Below are 23,721 nucleotides of genomic sequence, written 5' to 3'. Positions count from 1 at the left end.
GCTTTGCCAAAGAACCCAGTCATTCTGGTATGATCACAGAGGTTAGAAATTGCACCACTGGTGCTTGGAGATTTAAGGTTTGTAGTATCATTTTCTGTCTGTTATGGTGATTTTAGTCTGTGTTGCTAGCATCCTGTTTTGTTTGTGATGGAAATATTTAGTGTGTTTCAACATGGTATATACATCATTTTAGAAGCACTCCATAAATTTAAAAGATTTGTATGCATGTGTAGTTCTTTTAAATGACACCAGCTAAAAACAAATATGCTACATGCCTAAAATGGTAGGACACATGAGAAGCCCATTACAGGGCAGAAACATTGGGATTAAGGTTCACACATGCATGTACTGTAAATGTTGCTGTATTAGTTCATACATTAAATGCTCCAAACATATTGTGCATGCGCTGGGCATATCAAACCATGCTGGGCCTGCAGATCCAGAAGTGACACCACTTAGAACACACCTGCCAAATACAGCAGCAGTTCCGGCAATGGTAGAGATAACGCAGGAGACCACGTGGGGCCGGATCAAATGAGAATAGGCACTGTTCATCAGCACCGTTGACCAATCCAGCCACCAATCCATACCAGCCTATGTTGGTTTCTACAGTGTAGTAGAAGTGTAGTCTGTGTTTCAGTGAGAGCAGGTGATGGGCTCTCTGTGAACATTTGCACAGGGCAAAAGCAGTATGGTGCTGCCCACACGGTGTGGCACCAGATCTAGCATACCAACAAGGAAAGGAAATTGCAATTTTCCCAGGCCTACACCTTGGCATTGTGGTTACTTTTTAACCAGCAGGCAGTAAACAGTGAGAGCAGAGCTGTTTGCGTACGATAAGATGGCCGTATGCACAACAGGGTTAATCTGCAATAGGCTGGCAAAGAAGCACAGCAGTGCAGGCTCAGTCTGCATGCAAAGTTCTGCTTCCTGAGTTTACCCGTGTGATCTTCTGTTATTCATAAAGTGAAGTCTCTGTGAGGATTCTGGAATGTGAACTTATTGGTTGTCTACCATAAGCCTCCTTCACTGTGCCATCAGCACAGTGTAGGGGTTTTGAGTGAGTTTCTCTGTTTCTCTCACAGCCTTTGTACTATAAAGTGCCAGTATTAATATCCCTGAGTAGATATCCCAGTCTCATGACATGCTGCTTCTGAATCTCCTACCTGATTCGGCAGCAAGAGAGGAGATTGATGTTTTGAAGCATGTGTGAATATGGATATGCTGGGATCTAAAAGAAGATACAAGATTTCTCACTCTGTTCCAGCTGAGATTTGGAGGATATATGTGTATTGTTTGTAGTAGAACAGATGACTTTTTGTGGTGGTTGACCAGTGCCTGAAAATGGAGAAAACACTGAGAGCCATCTTCATTTTCACTATTCCATGAGTGTTCCTGATTAAATATTTTAACATTACTGAGTGTTGCAGTTAAGGCTCATACTGATCAGTTCTCAGACATGGGTTGTCTTTGAGTGTTGGATGTTCGTATTAATTATTGTGGGAAATATAGTTTATCTGTCATTGCATTATCAGTTTGTAGAATGTGAAGTTGTGGTCCTCAGCTGGGCTGTTGTGGCAATATTTCTGTTCTCTTAAATTGGAATTTTATTAGTTTGACTAAGAAGGTTGTATTCAGTCAAAACTGGTTGAGGAAAATAGCACAGATTGATGTCTTAAGTAGGCACACAGCCCCTAAATAAAGGCTATCAACTGAAACCTAGTTTATATTAGTGTCTGCCTTCCCTTCCAGCTCCTCTTTCTCTAACTGTATTGGAATGCCTTTCAGAGTGGCCTAATAGCCTACATATTTCCCAAGCACATTTAAAAAGATGTTTCTGACGTCATGGTCTGCAGAAGGTTGCTAAGTCTCCAAAATGCTAAGGATACGTCTGGCTTTGTTTCATGACAAAAGCTTGGCTGCAGTGATTTTCTTTTCTTTTTTCCTGGGGTCTTATTCTGTCCACATTTCTTGTTTTCCCACACATGCTCACTTGGCTATTGTTTCCCTCTTGGAGCAGAGATCCCGGGAGGGGGGGGGGGGGGGGGGGGGGGGGTGACTTCCTGTTGGTCTGGGGGAGTGTGGGAAACATTAGGAGGCGGGACAGGCAAGCCACGGCCGGTCAAGGGGAAGCAGGCCACTGAGAGAATTGCAACAATTGCAGAAGGGAATTGTGGGCCCCCTCAGACAGGGGAAGACAGCTGCAGTGATGGAAATTAGGGAAATTGGGATATGTCATAAGTGTTCTGTAGACACGGCCCTCGTGCCTCAGATAGCATTAGTGTTTTGGTGAGGTAGACGGGCGTCTCTGTGCCAAATTTTCAAGGCTGCAGTCCATTTTGTAGGCAGACTTTCTCTCCCAGTCTTTCTTTGCTGAATTCAGTTCACAAATTCTAAGCAGCTTGATTTTTAAGGTATGTACACTGCACAGTAGCTAGGAAGGCCAGAAGAGTGTTTGTTTATAGACTGCATTCCCAGAAACTTAGACTGAGCACAGCTGTAGTCAGCACAAGTCTGGAAATAATATGCAAGTCATACTTCAAAGACATGACACTACCTTTGCAGCAATCCACCCAACAGTGGAACATGTCCAAGCTGCAAACTGTCATCATTAAATTGCTTTTGGTGGGATAAAGTATATTGTCCAGAAGCCCAGAGGACAACCTATAAAGATGTTTCAGATTTTGGTCTACCTATTTGCATCTGCTGTCTAAATGCTAAGCAATGGTGTGTGAGAATGTCAGCAAGAAAAAAGTTTCTTATCTTCCAAACTGCCCTGGTGACAGCTACGTTTTTTTCCCCTTCATGTATGCCAGCTGGAATCTTTAAATACTGATTCCCAAAAACTGGGTCCCCTGTCAAGAGACTGACGCTACTGAGTTAACCTTGAGTGAGTCATTAAGCAAATAGAAATCTTTCAGCCATGAGTCCACTGCTCTGTTTTGATGAGCTAGAGCAAGAAATGAAATCAGGGTATGAACTGTATATCACTGTCTCCTAAGGAATCCTTTAAACAAACTGCTTTGTCAGTTGAAAAACATGACATTCACCTTGACATGCACCTCATATTTTACGTATTTCTCTGAATAGTTATTTTAAAAGCAAAAAGAATATGGTCTATATGAAAGGTATTTAAGGATAGTGTGTAGCTGCTCTCCATACCAGCTACACAGTTTCTCATAGTTAAAATTAAGCCTAGTGCAAACAAGAGATGTGATCTTTATCCTTCAGTATTTTTTTTTAACCATTGTTTTCTTTTCTTCCTCAAACTTTCTTTGGTTTTCTGTAGAAAATTTTCAAGGACATAGGAATTAGATTTTAAAAGATGGTTTTATTTATGGTGCCAAACATGTAAAAACGAATATTTTTAATGGTCACCACGTTAACATTCTGATTAAACTGGCTAAGATAGCTGTCTTAGTTTAAATGAGATGATTTAACTGCTGTTTGCAAGCTGCTGGTTACCACTTGACACAAAATTGAATTTGGTTATTATGAACTAATGAACCAGGTGTAAATATTTGTCCTGATATGGGGCACTGAATTGTAGCCATGCACACTAGGTGATTTTTTGTGTTTGGTGTGGTGAAGAATGTGTGTCCACTGGGGAAATATATGCAATCATTTATGGTACACTGACGCTGCGTAATGTTGATGAAATGTAATGATTGATTTTTCGGTGCTTATTGAAGTTGTTTTAAAATAAAAACAGATCTAAAGATACATCGATGGTGGATGCATATTGCTGTGTGTAGCCGATGGTGAAAGGATGCAGAGAGGGTGTGATTAACTTCATCAGAATTGGATTTCACCTTCATTAGGATCGGCACCAAGAGACTGTATCTTCTGTATCTGTACGTAAACAAGCTTATCTTTTGATACCGCGTTCTTTTCCGTATACATCTGAGGCTTTTGAGAAACGCACACAGGGGTTGACTTTGGAAAATGAACTTTTGTTTGTAGATACAAATGCAGAATGGGGTTATCGCATTTATCTTTCGTCTACTGCAGATTTGTAACGGAATGTAAACTGTATCATGATTTTGTCCCATTATATCAGGTGGGCATAAAAAAAAAAGATTTGGTAGGCAAGTTTTATCCGATTACATTTTCTAGTTTATGCCATTTGAACACAATAGTCAAGCATTCAGATGGAATTCACACAAACAGCACAGAATGGCATTCACGGAAGAGGTTTATAATTTTCATACTTAGACATATTTGGTAAAATTTATTGCAATATAGTCTATTTATTGTAGTCTATCTATCTAGATTGCGGAGTAGACATATTTGGTAAAATTTATTGCAATATAGTCTATTTATTGTAGTCTATCTATCTAGATTGCGGAGTAGAGCAGAGGCTCTGTTTTGAAAAACAGTTTTCTCAAAAAGGAGCACTATCGTTTTAAAAGCTTACTGTATGTGTGTGCGTGTAGGGTGTGTTTAAAACGCTGCGCACATCCCAGGGGTACATATTGGCGGAGCTACTCCAGAGTCCGGACTTTTCACCGACCATTGGTTACAGATTCCCAGCGATTTTAAAATAGTCGGAAACCGGGGAAGTTGCACAAAGCGAGAATGAGCCTGAAGTGGGAGTCCTGTCTCCGGGAGCTCGTGTACATTTCTGTGGAGCCATGCTTCACCTCTTTAGTAAACAGTAAGTGTTCTGGTTTCCATGTCTTCTTGTTTCTGGTGTTTACATTTTAACTGCGATAGGCTAGATCGCTGAGCCTTATAAGGTAGCCGACTTGCTTCTTTCCCCCTTATCCTCTGTCTTAACGGAGACGTGGAGAATGCGTATTGTATGCGTTTCAACTGCGAAAACGGACGGGAAAGTCTCAAGTACAATGATTTCGTCCTTCAATGACAAATGAATCCTGGACTCGGCTGATCTGTTTTGGTATTGACCAGCCTTTCGTTCACATTATCACATCTCATCTCGGACGAAGCTTCTGATCTTACTGGTCTTAAAATGGTCGCAAATGGGAAGCAGTATCACTCGCTAGTACAATAATATAGCTAAGGGAGTTGTTACATACCAGAGCAAAAATTACAAATGAAAACGTACCGTATTATCCGAGCCAAAATGGAACTGGTGAAATTTAACTGCTATAAAAAAATCTCATACCCCTGAGTAGCCAATGTTTTGTAATCGACTGTTTCTTTTTTCCTATGGAAAAGTAAAAACTATTAGAATTCGAGCAGCCAACAGGGGAATTGTTGCTTGAATTCGGTGCTGGGATTTAGGTCGTGTTTAAACAATATACTGGAATGCAACAGCTAATCTGGTAGTTGAGGGAGAAAAAGGAAGGGAGTTCACTCTTTCCCTCTGTGATTTTGTTCCTGTGCGATGTTTCTAGCGCGAAGTTTACGATGCACTGTATGTTGGCGCTTCAGCCTGTATGAACAAAGTTGGTGAGTCCCTGCGAGTCCGGTGATCCAAACTGTCCTTGTCAGTCTGACAGTCCTAACAAGACTGGTGCGAGAGAATATGTAAATACCTTATTTTATTTGCCGAGCAGACCTTCATCCAGGACATTTTACAATTTTACGCTTCATACATTCGGTTGCCCATTTGTACTGCTCGACTTTACTGAAGCGCTGGTGGTAAAAACCATACTGTACACCGCCAGTTTACCAAATGGAAGTGGCAACCAAGACCTTTTTGTACAATGTACTAACAACTGGCCTATATTAGATGTTTGTTAACTTAATGAAATGTGCAATGCAGATGGTTAATGAATGTTCATCATATGGCGAGTGGTGGGCTGTTTGCAAAGAAGTATTTGTTTTCCTGTGCTAACAGGCCATGATACTTCGCATGGAATTATGAGGCCAAGATGGCACATATATTTATAATATGTATCTTCTACACATTCTTTGGTGAGAAGTGGTACTATTGATTTACTGCCATTGAGCCATTACAGTTATTGTGTCTGCATTGCTGTTGCACACTGAGAAGAAATTATGATTGTGATGCTTTCAATCAGATCATGATAACATCATACAGATTTTTGGGGTATTCTTTTTTTCTTGATGTCACCAGGCATCTGCAGCCTGTGCCATGCTTGCTCAGTAATGATCCAAAAATGAAATAATTCTAAACATATTTTCCAAATCCTGGATGGTGTTTTAAAATCATGAGATAAAAATGTAAATTTTCATCAAAACCCCAGTCTCATGGTGCCATGGTCAAAATAGCCCTACTGTCAGTTCTTGCTGAGTTGAAATAGTGTAATTTTCAGTTGAAGATAAGTTGAGATGCATTTGGCTCCTGTGTATAAGTTGATTTGCACTCGGTGATAGCATTTGACGGCATCTGCCCAGCGGCCATTTTGCCTGAATCTCACCAGAGGAAGCTCTAACAGCTGTGGGATGTGAAATGTAAACAGAAATCCTGGATTAGGGCAGGTGCCACTCAGATAATGTAACATATAAATGTCACCCAGCATTTTTGGCCATGGGTTAGGCTCTTTCCTACGCTGCTGTCCTCTCCAGTGTCAGTTAGTGTCCAGGTAGTGCAATGCGTGTGTTGGGCCGGTAGTCTGTGGCCTCTGGGAGGAATGATGCAGGCAGCCCTTCAAAAACAATTTCCATCTCTCTCTTCCTGAGCAGCACCCAGGACTATCACTCCTCACATTACATCTCAAAAAGACAGTTATGCAATGTCTTAAGTAAGATGTTTACTTGCTTGTAACTAATTTATATTTTCCACTGCTCAGAGCAGCATACGGTATAATGGAAATTATGTAATGTATTCATTTACAGAGCATCTCTCCTACTGGGATTTTGTACTTAAATCATGAACACTGACGGTTCACCTCCAAATGCATTTGGAATTTAAAAAAAAGGAATTCGTATCTATTATTGATCCATCTCTGTAGGAGGACAGTGGAAGGAGCATGGCGTATCAGAAGAGATTTTAGCAGTATATCTCAAGTGCATCAACACTGTTGAAAGCTAAATGTGAAAGAGATGCTTGTGTGAGCTTCCCTTCCTCCCTGCTGGTTCCTGCCCCCATTGAGACAGAGGTCTACAGGTCAGAGGTCAAACATCTACATCCTGCTTGTGGCCTCTCATTAGCAGTGCACAAGCATTTACATTCCAGGTCCCCCAAGACTCAACCTCTCACATTCCAGGGTTTTTTTTCCAAATGCTAAAAAGACATATGTGGATAAAAGAACTTTTTAAAATTAGAAATAAGGATTGTTTTTGTTTAAAATTGTACAGCATGTATTTCCCTTCAAAATAAAACAAAGGACCTAAATGCAAAAAAATCTGAGGGCTAGGCTGTATATGTGGAAACAAGCACTTTCATTTGATACTGTCCATTTTATTCAAAAATCTAACTCCCCTTCCTCGCTTTGGATAAAAGAAGGCCTTTTGCCCCCAGTGCTTGGCTAGACCAAGCTGAGGCGAGCTCATAACCTCTGAAAGGCCCTGCCCTCCCCCCCTACTAACGGGAGGCAGTGTCTGCACTCCCTGCGTGAGTCACCCCTTGCCAGTCCAGAGGGGCGGGGCGGTGAGAATGGGCAGTCCTCCAGCCTGTTTCTGCACTCATCCCGCGCCGGGCCGGCATTGTCCTGTTCCGGGAAGTGGGCGTGTCCCCGGTTTCATATAACGCCAAGCGCTCGATAAACAAGCCAAATCCATACTGTATCCCCCAGGCAGCGGGCGCATGACTGTGACCTCGGCATGTTCGTGCGGCTCACAGCCATTACAGTATCCTGTACCTCTGTGCCTGACCCCTCAATGTCATCGTGTCCCCTGGACTCTCTTGGCTCCATCCGCCAAGGCTTTGGTGTCGGGTGCCAGAGTGTTTGGTATGAACTGCCATGACCCCTTCCGTCTGCTGGGAGGAAACACGCATACATGCTTCTGGAATGGTGGAGAGGGGGTGGGTGGAGGGGCACTTTGAATGACCTTTGACTGCCACAGCAGTTGTTTAGTGCCCTGTTTGTAAACCATTCTGTTTGAACAGTTTACATATGAACAGTTTGCATATTCAACAATATGGACAACTGATGACAAATCTCCTGCAAATACACATATACAGTATGTGTAAATAATTTTGCAGTGATGTTATGATGTCAGTGAAATATTAAATAATATTATAACATAATAGCTGACCAGTGACATGGTTATGTACATTCACATGTATCATGTTTACACTGAGGAAAGATTAGTGACTGCTGCTAAAAAGTCTTCAGCTGAATGATTAAATTATGAGAAGGCTGCATTTTCTGTCTGTTATAGAAGGTATTTGGTAAAGTTGCAGCAGTGGGGAGCTTGCTGGTGCTGTGAGCCCTGTCACTCTGCTGGCCATGGTTATATTTTTAGATAGAATTGACGTCCAAACTAAGCTTAACTATGAGACATATGACGGTTCCAAAACACTGAAATACAGGGGCAAAAATACCGCAGTTCTGTTTTTTTGTGTCACCTCTTGCAAATCATAATTATTACTTTTACCACAATAAAAGTATAAATAAATCACACTCCAGCTGTTTCAAAAAATTTATTTATATTAAAATATTCAAAAGGTAGCCATAATGGAAAGATATTAGATTTAGTACATTAACTGGTGCTGCCATTAATTTCGGAAAATAAATTAACCATGAACACACAGTTTGACTTGCAACAGAAAAATGCTACAAACGAAGGAAAAATGACTGCTTTGCTTGGGGAAACTTGGTATTCCTGGCCTAAGGCAGCAATATGTCCACTTTAGCTGGTTACAGTCACAGAAGAGACCACTGTGGTGTCCCGCGCAGAAGCATTTGTGCTTTTTAGTTATTTTTAGCTATTGTTAGCTACCTAGCAAGGCTATCTGATACATCAGTTTGGTGTTTAATGTTGCACAGCCATGGTCCCCTGCATGAATTATTTTTTATTTTCTATGCCTCAGAAATCAGAAGACCCCGGGTCACAATACAAAAAACACTGTAGTGCTGTTTTGAAATCAGACTGTTTGGTATTAAAAAATACCGGCACAACCTGTTTAACTGCTTCATTTCAAAGTGATATTCTACTCTGTGCATATTGCAATTAAAGTGAATGTCTTACAGTCAACATACAGCAGAAAGCTAGCTTCTGTTAAGAGCTGTTCACTGTTTAGCATTTTTATTTGGTATTGTTTCTGACATATTAATCAGTTTACTTTTAATGATAAAGCATTAGTTTATTATTGGTACTTTTGCACTCCCACATTTCACTGGATGGTCTGCCTCTCTCTAAACACAGCAGTGTTGCCATAGTAGTGTTCAGGCCTCTGCAGTGTGTGTGGAAGGTGGCCCTATTACGGATTACACCAACTATATGTAGACGTTTTTCACTTGGTAATTACTTCTTGCCCCAAAGGTTGCCATAGGCAAAATGAGAGGGGGTTGTGGGCAGCTAGTTACGGACTACTGCTCTGAATGAGGGTGGATAGTAAAGTGAGATACAGAAGTGCATAATCCCAGGAAGCTTCCGCATGACTCAAAGTACCCTACAAATCTTACTCAACAACCATACACACTCATGTCATCCAGTAATTGTGTATTGCTGGAATTTTCCGACATAATGACTTTCCGGCATAAATGAGATTTGGTGTGTTTACTTTTGCTGATAATGTATGACAGCATCTCTCACGGAGCACAGAGAAACAGAGAGATAAATTAAACCTGAACTTTCATAATTTGTCTCTCTGTAGCTGTGTGCTTTGATAAGATTTTCATTATTTCTTTGTTTGAATAAGATGGTAGGAATTGTGAAGGGGGATTAATAGTAGTTTTAGAGCCAATGTTAGAGGCCGTCATAATTCTACAGAGGAAGAAGGAAAAAAATAGGTTGAGAAAAGAAGCTCATTTTAATTGAAAATAATAATAATAATAATAATAATAATAATAATAATTGAAAACAATTATGGCAAGAGGCAGGGCGCTGCCAAAAACATGCGTTTACAGAGCAAAGTCTGCTTGTGTTCGATCAAAGCCAATGAGCCATTCCCTTTCCCATCCGCAAGCGCATTGTGTGTTCACACGCCAAACGAGCTGATGACACCGAGTGGAAGTTATTCGTCTGGCAGGATGGAAGGCACCAGGAATGCATTTTGAAACAGGCTTGTTGTACCAGTCCATTGTTCAGGATTGCGTCATCATTCAGACGGAGCCTGGTTTAGAAAATCAAATGAACTGTTTGATTAATGTGATATTTATTAATATTATATTAATTTTATTTATTTTGTGTTTTATATTAATATGTGACACAGCACGTTTAAAACAAGTCCAGTACCTGCACTACCATCCCAATCTGCTTTCGAACATCTGTTAGAGGCTGGCTCTTTGTACCTGTTAACTAATCAAAATGCCGCCTACTGCAGTGATCTCCAAAGGGTTATATTTGTTCCGCTTGGTATCGGGGGCCTTGTTATTTCTGCTTGGGTTCCCAGCATGCCTTGCAGATCGTATTCGGGGTTTTGTGTCTCCCACCGGACCATTGAACTCCCTGGCAGAGTAACGAGATGGTCGCATCTCAGGGATGACATCATTTATATTTCGGAAGATTTCCTGATGCACCTCGTTTTCTGAGGAAGCTTATCTCATGCAGCCCTTTGTGAGATACTGCGACAGGAAGACTGTGGTGAAGAAATGACAGCGTTCCTAATTATCTGTATAAATCCTCCCCTCTCTCTTCTTCCTAATGGTCAGAGCCACCTTTTAGTTTGCCCCTCCATCTTGTTAGCATCTCCGCGCTTTATGTGCATTGACTCTTGTTGCAGGGGTAGCCAACTGTGTTGTGTCAGGGCCAGCATAATTCTGCCTATATGGCTTTCTTTTTAAACAAGCACCTGATTCAGCCATAGTAGAACTACAGGCCATTTTACATCCTGTCCAGTTAAAGACGATCAAACCAAATCAAAATAAGATGCGCATTCTGAATGATCTCGCCAGAGAGGAGCCCTTGCATAAAAATTGTCGAACCTCAGCAGGTTTGCAGCGTGCAATCGTGAGCACAGGCTGTTTTTGAGCAATCTAAGCCGGAGCTGCAAACTGGTGAAGGGCTCGGCTTTTCCTGCTGTGCTGAGACAGATTCAGAAATTGACAGCTGGCTGTTTTGTACACAGCTCGTAGCACCCCAAACGCTAAACCAACTATATTTTCAGGAAAAAAAACCGCTGCAAGCATTAAATCCCTCCGGGGCCCATTATGTTTAATACTAAGTGGGCTAAAACATGTTCGGAGCCAATCTGCTCTTCTGGAAGCCTAAACAAGCGGCTCCATACAGGCGGCACGTCGGACGTGTGACAGTTTGTCAGTTGTCAGCACACCATGCAGCGAGCCCGCAGAGGCAGCCATGCTCTGCTTTTTTGTGTGGGCAGCTTCCGCGCATGAACTGTCAGCAGCGGAGCTGATGGAAGCCGTCCCAATTATGTCCAGATTTCCTGCCTTTCACCGACGCGCCGTTGAATGCACGCAGTTCCCGCTCGAGCAGGATGGTGAAGGCTACCGGGGAAGGGCCCGTGTTTGCACCTGCGGTGGTTCAGACATACATTAAGAGGAACGAGTAGCTGTCTGGCATGGCCTCCTGCCGAGGTGGAAGAGGTAGTGTTGTTGTTTCGGTGGAGGCTCGCCAAAGTCGCTCCCAGACCGTGGCCTCACGGTGCACTGCTGCGGTCGCCGCTGGGTGATTACCTCCTCTTCTCTTCTCGCTCACGGTACCCCATTCCATCACGGGGCCGTTCGATTACATAACCAGCCCAAATGGGGTCTTTCGGCCTGCGCCAAGTCTCTAATGGTGCTGACAAGGTCACTCGGAAGCGGATGCGCCGCAGGCCGAGGATCGAATGGCCGTTATGAAGTGTTTATCGATCTTCCACATGCATTAAAAGTAAGGACTGTGTCAACACTGAGCAGGACTGGCTTTAGCCTACAGTAAAGCTGTTTACCAGGAACACCCAGCTGTCAACATGAGCCACACAAACGCAGCTCCACATTCGACTAACTATGGGATGGAATTTTACAGCCTACCCTGTAAAACTCAGGCTCCTGTTTCCCTCTATAAACATGAAGAGCATGGCTAACGGATTGTGGATAATAACAGTCTTACATCCCTGATGGCTAATTCCAGCAAATTATAATGTTGGTGAGGAGAAATCATACAGCTGCAAGATAATTTTTTGGTAGCATTTCTTTTGATATTGAATCTTCTGTGCAAGTGAGATCCTATCCAAGTAAATCTCACCAAGGACTTGCACTGCAGTGTATGGCTTGACATGACTGTTGCTATTGTTTGACTAAAGTCAGGGTAAACCAACGGTCACGACCCTCTGTTCAGAACCACAAGGCATTCCTGTGCAGCGCAGCCTTCTGTGTCACTGCAGCCGGCTTGTGTCCCCATGCAGATGGAGTTAGAGCCATTTAAATTGTTCGGATGAGCAGAAGTGGTTCCCACGTGGTGCCTTACCTCGACTTCAGTGTACTGAAGCTGTGAAAACTTCACAGGAAGCGGTGGTGATCTCCATCTCTGATACCCACTCCTGTGGAGAGAAGTAGCTGACTGGTGGTGTAGCCCCACGCCATTGCTGTGCTGCGATGCATGTAATGCTAGATGTGTAATTTCATATGGCCCCTGCGCTCACAGAATGGGAGGCAGCATGAGAAACGGAGCCAGTGCAATCTTAAGCCTTTCGAAAGCCATTAACAACTCAGTATCGACTGGCTGAGCATAATTTAATCGCACTGCTCCTCAGACTTATCTGATATGATAGATTTCTGCCCCGCTCAGAGGAAAGAGCATCTTTATGCACTTTTATGAAAGACCTGCCACTGAGTCAATCAGTCTTAAGACACACAAAGAGTACTCACTAAAATGCTGTGTGTGTAACACAATGCACAGTGACTAATGAGTTCCAACCAAGTTGTCAGCACCATGTTTCTGTTGTTCTTTCCCACTGTTGTGCACTGTATATGATTAGTAATAGATTACATGATAAGTAAGTAAGGCACACACTGCACACTCCTAATAAGCTAGACAAGCACTCCTTAATATGAGGCTGCAGTCATTAACAAATATTAATGTAGGTCATAATGTGAAAGGCCCAGTTTTAATGGATGTAATGGCCAGATACTCAAAGGAATGCTTTATGTTGAAACATAAAAAATAATTATAAATTAGTATCGAGCACTATTGACTATTGTAGTAGTGATTGATAGCCTCCATGATAAAGCAATACCTGTCTTTGTAAACGCAGAAGACTACTGCTGTTTTGATGTTGACCCTAGATGGGCCTACACAGAAGAAAGTAATTTTGTAAAAAGGGAAGACTTCCCTCAAGCCAGAGACCACAGAGGAGAAAGGGACAGTAGCTCCCATTAATTGTCTCCACTTTAAGCTGCGTGTCAGAATGTATTAATGTAAAAAATATTTTGTTTTTTTTTAAGAGCACTTCCACCTTGTGATGTGTCGTCGGCTTGGTGGGTAATTAACAGGAGCTGCTTCCTCCTTCTTGCCCTTGTCCAGAGCGGAGCTTTTGCTACACTTACTTTGTGCTAGATGAATGCACCCCTTATATAGACTATGGAAGACATCTTATGTGTTGCTGGTGGTATTAATGATGGAGGGTGTACTTAAGTTGGTGAAATAAAGTTTGAAACATCAACAAGAGAAATAATAAAAGTGTGTAAGCTAAAATTTCAGGAAGGTGTAGACATTAAGCATCCCTTTTGGAAGGAGAATTCCTGGCCTAGGGCTTTATCTTCTGGACTCAGAGTACAGTATATGTCACACATATTTGGTTTTTTAGCTGTTTTTAGCCATTTACTGTAAGATCCACTCTGCCTAAGGGAGCCCATACTGTAAGGGCACAATCTAAGACATTTGGATATAAATACTTCCTGTGCTTATTTTTGACCTTCTGAATAATACAGAAGGTTTAGGCCTGCTTCAGATGAAGAAACTCTTGGACAAGGTTGGGCGCACTTTTAGGTTTGAGGATAAACATAGCCTGGCTTTTTCTGGCTCAGTGGCTGCATCGGTCCAAATGGAATCCGCAGGACTGAAGCTAATAAAGAGACACCCCAAAGTGCCAGCTCACCCCCACTGCAAGTGTATATTGATGGTTTGGATGGAACATGAAAGGGATATTTGACAGGGAGGATTCAGGATGGATTGTCAAGGACGAACAGAGGCGATAAATTAGAAGCTTTCTGCATGCGATTTGGCTGATCTACCGATCAGCCAGGGACTAAAGAATCAAATGCTTGAGCGTGCATCGCACCAAATGCACTGGAGTCCAGAAACCAGAGAAATCAATAACCAGTCACTTATAATTAATTATAAAAATTGTGTAATCCGCACCAGAGCCCATCTGGTGGCTTAACTTTTTTGGATCACAGCAGAAGCTCATGTGCATTGCAGTGGGAGAGTCTCTCTGCCTTTCTCTTGGTGGGCAGCAGAATGGATTGGTGCTATGAGTGTGGAGGTGATGCATCACTCTAACAAGCTGTGTCAGCCATCCTCAGGAGCACAGCATGGTAGGACAAAGCAATCCCCTTCTGCTCGTTCCGCTTCGTCAATATATTGGATATAGAGCTCTCACATGGCACCACAAGGGAGGAGGAGTCAATTCCAGGCTTTGTTGTGGGATTATATGGATGAGTTTTGGGAAGGGGTCTTGGATGTGTGTGAGTGTGTGTGAGTGTGTGTGTGAGTGTGTGTGTGTGTGTGTGTGTGTGTGTTAGTGTGTGTGTGTGTGTGGAGGGCTTTTTCATGGTTTCATATGTGTAGCTCTGGACTCTCCTACTCATGGCCACAGTAGTCCCCCTGTTTGGCTCAACTTTGGGATTATTACATCAGTGCCTGTACAGCGGTAATGAGACCAGGGGAGACAGAGTTGCATCTGCACCAAACATATGGGTATCTGGGGGGATATCGTTGTGCAATTAAGTCAGTTAAGAATTTCCAGGCCTTTTAAGGATCCTGGCAGAGGAATTAATGGAGGGAAGATCAGTGCTTATCTAATTTTCAAACTTTCTCAGTCTCCCCCAACTGCATTTATATATTATATAATGGGATATTTCAGCAAGATGCAGGAAAGAAGTGTCTTACAGTATGGGGTACAAAACCTCCATTTGTATTTCCAAACAGGCAGCTGTAACTATTGGAAAAAAAATACCACACAAAAATTCCATGTGATACATTCCATCCCCTACAGACACCTGTGTGAGCACCTTGCCCAAGCTTGTAGACCCCTCCTTGCCGGCATTCCCCAAGAGTACACTCTAATCCTTGGACTGCTTGGTCAACCTCATCCATCCATGCTGTATTGCCACATGGGAAGATGTTTTCAACCTCCAGTACCAGCAGATGACATCCCTGTGCCCTCCCTCTGCTCTCCTCTCTCTCTCACACACACACACACATACATACACGCATACACTCACACACTCTCTTTCCATCTGGGAAGTGAGGAGTGGCCAGCTCTGAAACCTGGCCCTTACAGATTGTGATAAGTCAAATTTAATTAGCTGTGCTAGAAGGACGAGTTACAATTGACTGGAGGTGAGGCCACCAACAGGGAGTGGATAATCTGTTCCTTTCCCCCCTTTGCTTTGCTCTCCACCCTGTCATTCAGCCTGTCCTCCCCTCCCCTGTGTCCTTTTCCCCCTGTCAGTACAGGGAGCAGTAAATGGCACTCCTGTTCACGGGGAAAATGTCAGGCAGTGTAGAGATTTGTACAGATGACAAAGACCTGCCAAGAATGTCCTTGTAGCTCTAAAGGCATTGATGCAGGTTTTGAGTTCTGCCTTGCATGCATTTCACCACCAAAAATCTTTGTTTTTCAGTCTAAAACAGCCTTTGCCTCTGTCCGCTTCAGCTGTTATTTTGCCAGTTATACTTTGGACTGGTGCAGTCTCCTTTGTTTGTGTGAAGAGGGAAGAATCACAGCACTTTTCTGGTGCAATCTCTCACAGCTCTCACCAGCAGTGCACCCGACGCAAGTTGCTTCAGTTAGAGTCCTCTGAGTTGGCCGCAGGCTCTCGTCTGAGGATCCCGTCTGAACCTGCAACGTCTCAAAAAGGAGTTGTTTACCACAGCCAGTCTCCCCGCGTTACCAGGCGCGGTGTCTTCTCTTGCGGGTGGAGCCTCCGGCCGAGGCCTAGCATGGGGATGCTTGACGTGGGCAGCGGCCCCTCCCCCTCCCGAGGACTCGGCCTGTGTTTTGAACACAGGAAGTGAGGCATCTTTAATTCATGTGGAGAGACACACACACAGAGGCAGGGACTGGGACAGCAGGTCCGTGGCCCGGCTCACCTCACAGCCAGTAGTTAATTACCTCACCCTCACCCCCTCGACAGCAGCGGTAATGAGAGATACCTAAACACCTTTCTCCTTAAATACAAAGGTATGAACAAGGGAGAGTTCACAATATCTCAGTGTGCACTTAGTGCTGTTGTTAAAGAATTCAGCATGCTGAAGAAATGATCAGTCCTCATGTTTTAATATCATACACTGTGAGAATGTCACAAGATTATACACATGATGATACACAAATTATACGCATCATGATAAATGACTATTGCATATTTAAAGTATATTATGAATGGTATTTTACACACACACACACACACACACACACACACATAATAAACACATTGACATGGTGTTTATTTATTAGCACGTTTCTCTACAACTTGGCCCACTACATAGCTTATTTGATTGTTGAGTGCTTGTACTGAAGTTATCTGTGTCTGGTGCCTTGCTCAGTGTTATTAGCAATTGTGCCCCACATTGGATTTGAATTCACAATCTCCCTGTCATGGATTCTGTGCTGCAGCCACCCCTCTGCAGTCCTGCGCCTGGATGCGGTCGTGGTTTAGATCCAGTGTAAGGGCTTCCCCAGTGACCGCACACTGCCAGTGTGGCTAGTTTCAGTTGGGGGTTGAGTTGGGGGTTGTGGTCCTGAAGTACAGGTCCATCTTCCTTTATGGCCAGTCTTTGTCACATGGAAAGCCAGCAGATGAGTTGTGTCGTGGTAGGGCTAGGATGCCACCTTCCACATGAGATTGTGCCAGTTATGCAGTGATGAATCTCCCGGGGGCTTGCGCTTTCTCCACTGCTCATCTGCATCATGTTACACCAGTTAATTGGGATTACAGGAGTGACTGCATTGATTGCACTTAGCTGTCCCTAGCTGTCAGCATTATCAAAAGTTTTAAGATCAAAGCAAGTGTCACTTCATAACTGAATGGTATGTGCAGCTGTGTTATGCTAGGTGTGATCTGAAAGGAAAAATTGCAGGTACGCATGTAGCCTAACATGTGAGTACATCATGACAATAACTTGGTATATTTTGTAATGCTCTAGTGCAGAGGTTTTCAACCTTTTTGGGGCTAAGGCACGTAAAAGGTCAAAGCAGAACATCAAGGCACACCAACTTAAAGTTGGTTATCGATTATGAAGAATGCCACACACATTATGATATAATGTCATTAGCGAGATTTGACCCATATTGCACTACAGCAGCATTATCAAACAGATAGTTAAATCAGACAGAATCGTATAATTTATTAAAAATGCATTGAAGTGAATCGGAGCAAGAACTTGTCGGACATAGTGTGGCATCATGAACAGCAACATACTAAAATAAAATAAATAAAATGAAACATTACTCCATTAGCCCTTTCGCATTTAAGGTCACACCGGTGTGATTTGCCGTTTGGTGCGTATGATAAAACCGGTGCGATTAGAACACTAGATTGGAAAAATTATGACTAATTTTAGCTTTGCGGAAACGGCGGTTTAACTTAAAAAAATATACCAAATGCGAACTGAAAACTATGAAAAGCCTAATAACACTAATGAAAACATAACCGTGTAACGTAACACGTGCACTACATAGCATAAAGATATGTTACGTGTGAAAGGGTTAATAGCGCAATATAAAACATAAGTCTTTTCACAGAGTGTGCACGCACACACCTATATCAAAACGCATCAGGTTCCTCAAAATTCCACGGCACACTTCACTTTGCCTCACGGCACACCGGTTGAGAACCACTGCTTTAGTGGATTGTGACAGCACTGCGTTGCATGGTAAAAAAAAAAAAACAACAGTCGTTTTATGTTTTTTCAATCAAATGACGACATTCATTTGCTTTGTAGACAAGCTTATCCAGGTGGACTTAAGATAGTGGACACTTTACCAGTTACACAGAACAGCTTCATATTTACTGAAGCAATGATCATAGTGGTGAGGGAGCAGAATTTGGAACCTCAGGGGTGCAGATTTAGTGCCTCTGTTTCACCCTTGAGAAAGGCATCTAGCTTGATTTGCTTCAGTAACTATTCAGATTGTTATTGACTATAATGATGAATGTAGCTACATTGCTACATTTCTGTTGTCAGGTTTTGTCACTCTTTGTTTTTATATTTTATGGTATAAAATGTAAAAAATATATATATATACAGGAGCATGGTGCTGTAAATAATTAATTTGCATTCCTGCTGTGAGCTTTTGCTTATGAGATAGTTAGCCAAACCTGATTGATGCACTAATTGTAAGTCACTTTGGTTTAAAAGCGTCTGCAAAATACCAAATTGTAAATTGTAAATTCTCTAAGTGGCTATCCAGTGGACAGTCATAAGTTGAAAATGGTTCATACTGTACATGATAGGTGAGCTCTGATGCAATTTGTTGATTTATAGAATTTTGGAATTGTCAACCAGTAGAGTAGTCATGGCCTGGACAGATTTGTGAAAACACTGGAAATGCCAAGCAACCTTGAGAAAAGTACTTTGCACAAAATTTGGCTTGTGCAAAGGGGCCTTGTAATCCAGCATTTGGCACTGTGTGTTGAATATGATAATCTATAATAAAATGTTTCAGTGTTGCGTACCATAGTTTTGTTACGTCTGTGATGTCACACAGTTTTATGTGTGTCCAGTAGTTATAACAGCACTCTGGATTCAGGACTGAAGCATATTGCTGTTGCAGTCACCCTGTTCTATTCACACACAATAAAATTGTACTAAGGTGCATCTGTTTACGGTCCTCAATGAGTTTTATTACTCAATACCTGTTGGCACAATGGCTTTAACACAGGTAAAACCTTAAAAGTCACTTCAAGGAAAGTACAGTTTTCAAATGTCTGAACAAAGAAATGTCATTTCCAGCACTGTGGGGGGGGGGGTAGGAATGAGCAAGATTTACTTGAGTTTTTTTATTAACCATACAGCCTCCTTTGTAGGCAGCTCTTGATTAAAAAAAGCTGTCATGCGAGGATACTTGAGCTGGCAGGAGGGTGACTGGTGGTGACCAGTACAGAGATAATAAATCTGGATTGTGTGTGCTGTTGCTGGAGCCTCTCTCAACAGCCTGTTAGCGCCGCTGTGGCAGTCTCCCTCCCCGCGCTCCGGAGCCGTGTCAGTGTCAGCCGGCCCATGGCCTGGTGCAGCGTCCTCCAAGGCCCCAGCGCCGCACAGTCTCCGGCTCAGAGCACCACCGCTCTGCTCTTCTGCCCGGTTTCTCCCTGACCAATCAGGGAGCAGCCTCCCTCCCTCCCTCCCTCATCTCCTCCCTTCTCCCTGCAGCTGTGTTCTGTAATTTGCCAGAAGCTCCAAAAATGTGGTGTCTGATGGGCAGGCCTCCCTCCGGCGTGTGTTTGGGCTGAGGCCCACTCTGCCCAGCAGTGTCACAGCCATGCAGTGAGGGGAGGGAAGGGGAGGGGAGGGGACAGGGGGACAGGACAGGGACCGGCTGGTCATGCCGAGGTGGCCTCGGATTTCTGTTGAACAGGAGGTGGACAAGATGAACACACTGTTTGGATCAGAGACATTGATCTGTGTATTTCTGGTTTGTTTCATTAAAAAACACTGCCTGCTTTTATTTACATTTTTTTAGCTTGTTTGGTGGATAGAGCACATCACAATAATGTAGTGGGATAGAAGCTGAAGCAGTGCGTTCACCATAGTCTTGGTGTGACAAACTAGCCTTTTGAGTACTGTTGATAAGTAGTGAAGCTACCTCTCTTTACAGGACCATCAGGCAGTTGTTTAGGGTGAAGTTATAGCTTACATATGTATCGCAATATGTCACCCTTAAGTGTAATTTAAAACTGATTGCAATTTAATAAGAGTCAGCTGGATTTTGTCCTAATGAAATAAACATATTAAAGGTAAAGCCAAGGCTTCAAAGGCCCCGAGCAAGCCATTTGTTTCTGAGGATGAAGTGAACATCAACAACAGTTGTGTTAAAGAGAGCAATGATACAAGAGGCATTCATGCACTGTGTAAACTCTTCCTCCAAGCTTTTTTTTTTCCTTTGGTGAGTGCCAGAGCCTCCCAAACTTTGGGATGGGTTGCACCTCCTTGTACAGCATGCGCCCTAATAGCCAAGAATCCTATGGAAAGAAAGGCGCCCAGACCAAATAGTCATGGCTAATTTATAGCTAAAGGCGTGTCGAGCAGCAGACAGTCTCTTTCAGTCAGGTGTCTTTTGCTGTGCAATAGCTACATTTGGAACAATCCCTGTCCATGCCAGCCCTTTCTCACCAATAAGAACAAGTATGGGGTTACTCGCAGACATAAACTGAACTGCATTCACAGTGGAGGGGAGATTGCAGCTTTGACTTTTCGCAGTGTGGCCATAGCAGGACAAGGCAAGTCTTTCCATTTTGTTAATGAATTACACAAAGTCTTTTGTAATGTGCTGCACAGAGAAATGTGTGCAGTGTAGCTTTACAGTGAGTGTTAGGGGGGGCACACCCGCACCCTTGTTCACAGTATTCTTGGCCTAATCTGCGTTTGGTGCTGCACGCTATCTGGCACCATCAGCAGTGACCTTATGGGGACAACAGTGCTGTGCATGTGGCAGTATGTCTGATATTCGACGTGGCCAAGGCCACACGGAGCTGCAGTTCTGCTCCTTTAGGCCACATGGAGCTGCAGTTCTGCTCCTTTAGGCCACATGGAGCTGCAGTTCCGCTCCTTTAGATCACACAGAGCTGCAGTTCTGCTCCTTTAGGCCATGCAGCACTGCAGTTCTGCTCTTTTAGGCCACGCGGAGCTGCAGTTCTGCTCCTTTAGGCCATGCAGCGCTGCAGTTCTGCTCTTTTAGGCCACGCGGAGCTGCAGTTCTGCTCCTTTAGGCCACACGGAGCTGCAGTTCCGCTCCTTTAGGCCACATGGAGCTGCAGTTCCGCTCCTTTAGATCACACAGAGCTGCAGTTCTGCTCCTTTAGGCCACACGGAGCTGCAGTTCCGCTCCTTTAGGCCACATGGAGCTGCAGTTCCGCTCCTTTAGATCACACAGAGCTGCAGTTCTGCTCCTTTAGGCCATGCAGCACTGCAGTTCTGCTCTTTTAGGCCACGCGGAGCTGCAGTTCTGCTCCTTTAGGCCATGCAGCGCTGCAGTTCTGCTCCTTTAGGCCATGCAGCGCTGCAGTTCCACTCCTTTAGGCCACATGGAGCTGCAGTTCCGCTCCTTTAGATCACACAGAGCTGCAGTTCTGCTCCTTTAGGCCATGCAGCTCTGCAGTTCTGCTCCTTTAGATCACACAGAGCTGCAGTTCTGCTCCTTTAGGCCATGCAGCACTGCAGTTCTGCTCCTTTAGATCACACAGAGCTGCAGTTCTGCTCCTTTAGGCCACATGGAGCTGCAGTTCTGCTCCTTTAGGCCATGCAGCGCTGCAGTTCTGCTCCTTTAGGTCACGCAGCTTCATCTGTGTGCCTGTGTGCTGAGTATATGACCCAGTGCCGTTTCTGTGACGCCATTTCTCTAGATTCCCTTAACCTCCTATGTCAACATCACAGTGTGTTCCTGGTAGAGGGTGTCTCTTACTTCTCACCCAGGCTTCGCACACACCTTCAGAGAGGCCGGGAAGGGATTACATAAAACATCTGGCAGCTTTGGGCTTTCTTCCTTTCTGAGAGAGGTGCAAGTGTGACCCTGAAGAAGAGACAGCAGTTTTTTGAAGAGGAGCCGTGGAGAAAGCGTGCTTCCACTCTCGAGTTGAATGGACTGAGTTCAAACCCCACTTTAAGATACATGAAAGGCAGGAGGGCTGTGTGCTAGATGCGCAAAGGAGGGTATTCCCTCACCAGTACCCCTGGCTGTCAGGGGGCTACTAAGGGGGTGCATGCCTGCTAATCCGGTCCCCTCAAAAAGGCATTGCACATCCTAAGCCTAAGGGACGATATGGGGCTATTTTAAGTCACTACCAACATCACACAAGCACGCCTCTTATATTGTGAAATTTGTTCCCTACTTTACATACATATTGCTTTTCTGGACATAAAGCCTCTGTGAAATTCTCATAAACAATTGCATTAGCTCACTACCTCACAATCAACTCCATATATAAGGGATGTTTAATATTCAGTGTGCATTTTTTAAGCATGCTTTAGTGTTTATGCAGTTTGTATGCTGTGGATGAGCAAAGATGGTTTATTTTTGATGTCAAATTGAATTGATTGAGCAAAGAAGCTTGCGCAGAGAAAGCATTTCTTCCAGGCAATTGGGAGGGAAACATCGTGCTCCTGTTCACTGAGGAGTGATGTGACAGTTCCAGATATGCTGTGGAGTAATTCTGATTTACCTGCTCTGGGTGGGAATGAGAGATGGAAGAAGAGAGGTTCTGTGTGCCTTCTGTAACAAGTGTGCATTTGTGTTTGTGTCTGTGTGAGCGAGTGAGTGGGAGTGTGTGAGTGTGGATCACTGGATTTCTCCCCGCCTGCACTTGCGGGCTGTCTGAAGCGGTGTCCCAGTGACTCATAGTGGCCCTGTCCCCTCTCCCCTGTCCCACAGATCACATCTGATGCCGAGGCTGAAGGAATCACGGTCTCACGAGTCGTTACTCAGCCCCAGCAGTGCAGTGGAAGCCCTGGACCTCAGCATGGAGGAGGAAGTGGTCATCAAGCCTGTGCACAGCAGCATCCTGGGACAGGACTACTGCTTTGAGGTAACACTGCTCACATTCCATGCCTCTACAGAAATGGTACCTACTGCTTTGAGGTACCCTTGTCCATGTTTCATGCCTCTGTTTAAACGCGACCTACTGCTTAAAGGTAAACCCACTCACATCTCATCCCTCATATAAACTGTACCTACTGCTTAGAGGTAAGCCTGCCCACATCTATTTAAACTCTATCCACTGTTTTGATATAACCCTCCCCACTTTGAAAGCTTCTTTTTAAACTCTGTCTACTGCGATAACCCGGGTCACATCTGACACCTCTCTTATTGCTCCACCCACATTTTGAAGTAATCCCATCCCTTATGCTCCACCCTCCCGTTAGCCCTGCCTCCTAGCCGCCACAGGCCCTCCTTGCAAGGGGCCTGAGCATGCGTTTGTGTTGTGTTTCTCTTTCTGCCGCTCTGTTCTCCTCACTAATTAATTTATGCATGAAGAGGATTCTGTGGAGGCTGTGTTGACCCAACGCTCAGCGTGCCTCTAATTATTCTAAAACTGGAGCGATCACCCCAAGGAAAGCACCTCCTGTGCCACAGGAAATATTAGATATTTATTACACTTTTTCACATTTCATAAGTGCCAAGATAAATGGAAACAGCGCTTTGTCGGGAGGGAGCCAGAGTCGGAGCATTTCCCTGGCATCATCTCTTTCCGGGTAGGCTTGTCTGACTGCTCACCGGGCCACAAAAGACTTGTTCCTAAAAGAGGGGAGAGAGCTGTTGTGTTAGAGTCCCTCAACCCTCCCTCTCCCTCTCCCTGTTTGTGG

The 23,721-nt window shown here is 43.8% G+C and overlaps 1 protein-coding gene across 7 annotated transcripts in view; it reads left to right on the top strand.

Moving 5' to 3' along the window:
• The window catches only part of dab2ipb (DAB2 interacting protein b), a 219,230-nt gene that overhangs the window by 153,025 nt on the left and 42,484 nt on the right, over positions 1–23,721 (top strand). For 6 of the 7 annotated variants that reach the window (XM_036528500.1, XM_036528501.1, XM_036528502.1 and 3 more), the window contains one exon: positions 22,790–22,943. In XM_036528500.1, the coding sequence (XP_036384393.1) occupies positions 22,790–22,943 (154 nt within the window). Of the gene's footprint in view, positions 1–4,526; positions 4,658–22,789; positions 22,944–23,721 lie in introns of those variants that run through there. The other variant, XM_036528503.1, reaches the window with a different exon arrangement.

Source organism: Megalops cyprinoides, chromosome 5 (assembly GCF_013368585.1).
Source record: "Megalops cyprinoides isolate fMegCyp1 chromosome 5, fMegCyp1.pri, whole genome shotgun sequence".
Classification (NCBI taxonomy): Eukaryota; Metazoa; Chordata; class Actinopteri; order Elopiformes; family Megalopidae; genus Megalops; species Megalops cyprinoides.
The sequence above is the reverse complement of the archived record's forward strand: the minus strand, read 5'-3'. Positions and strand labels throughout refer to the sequence as shown.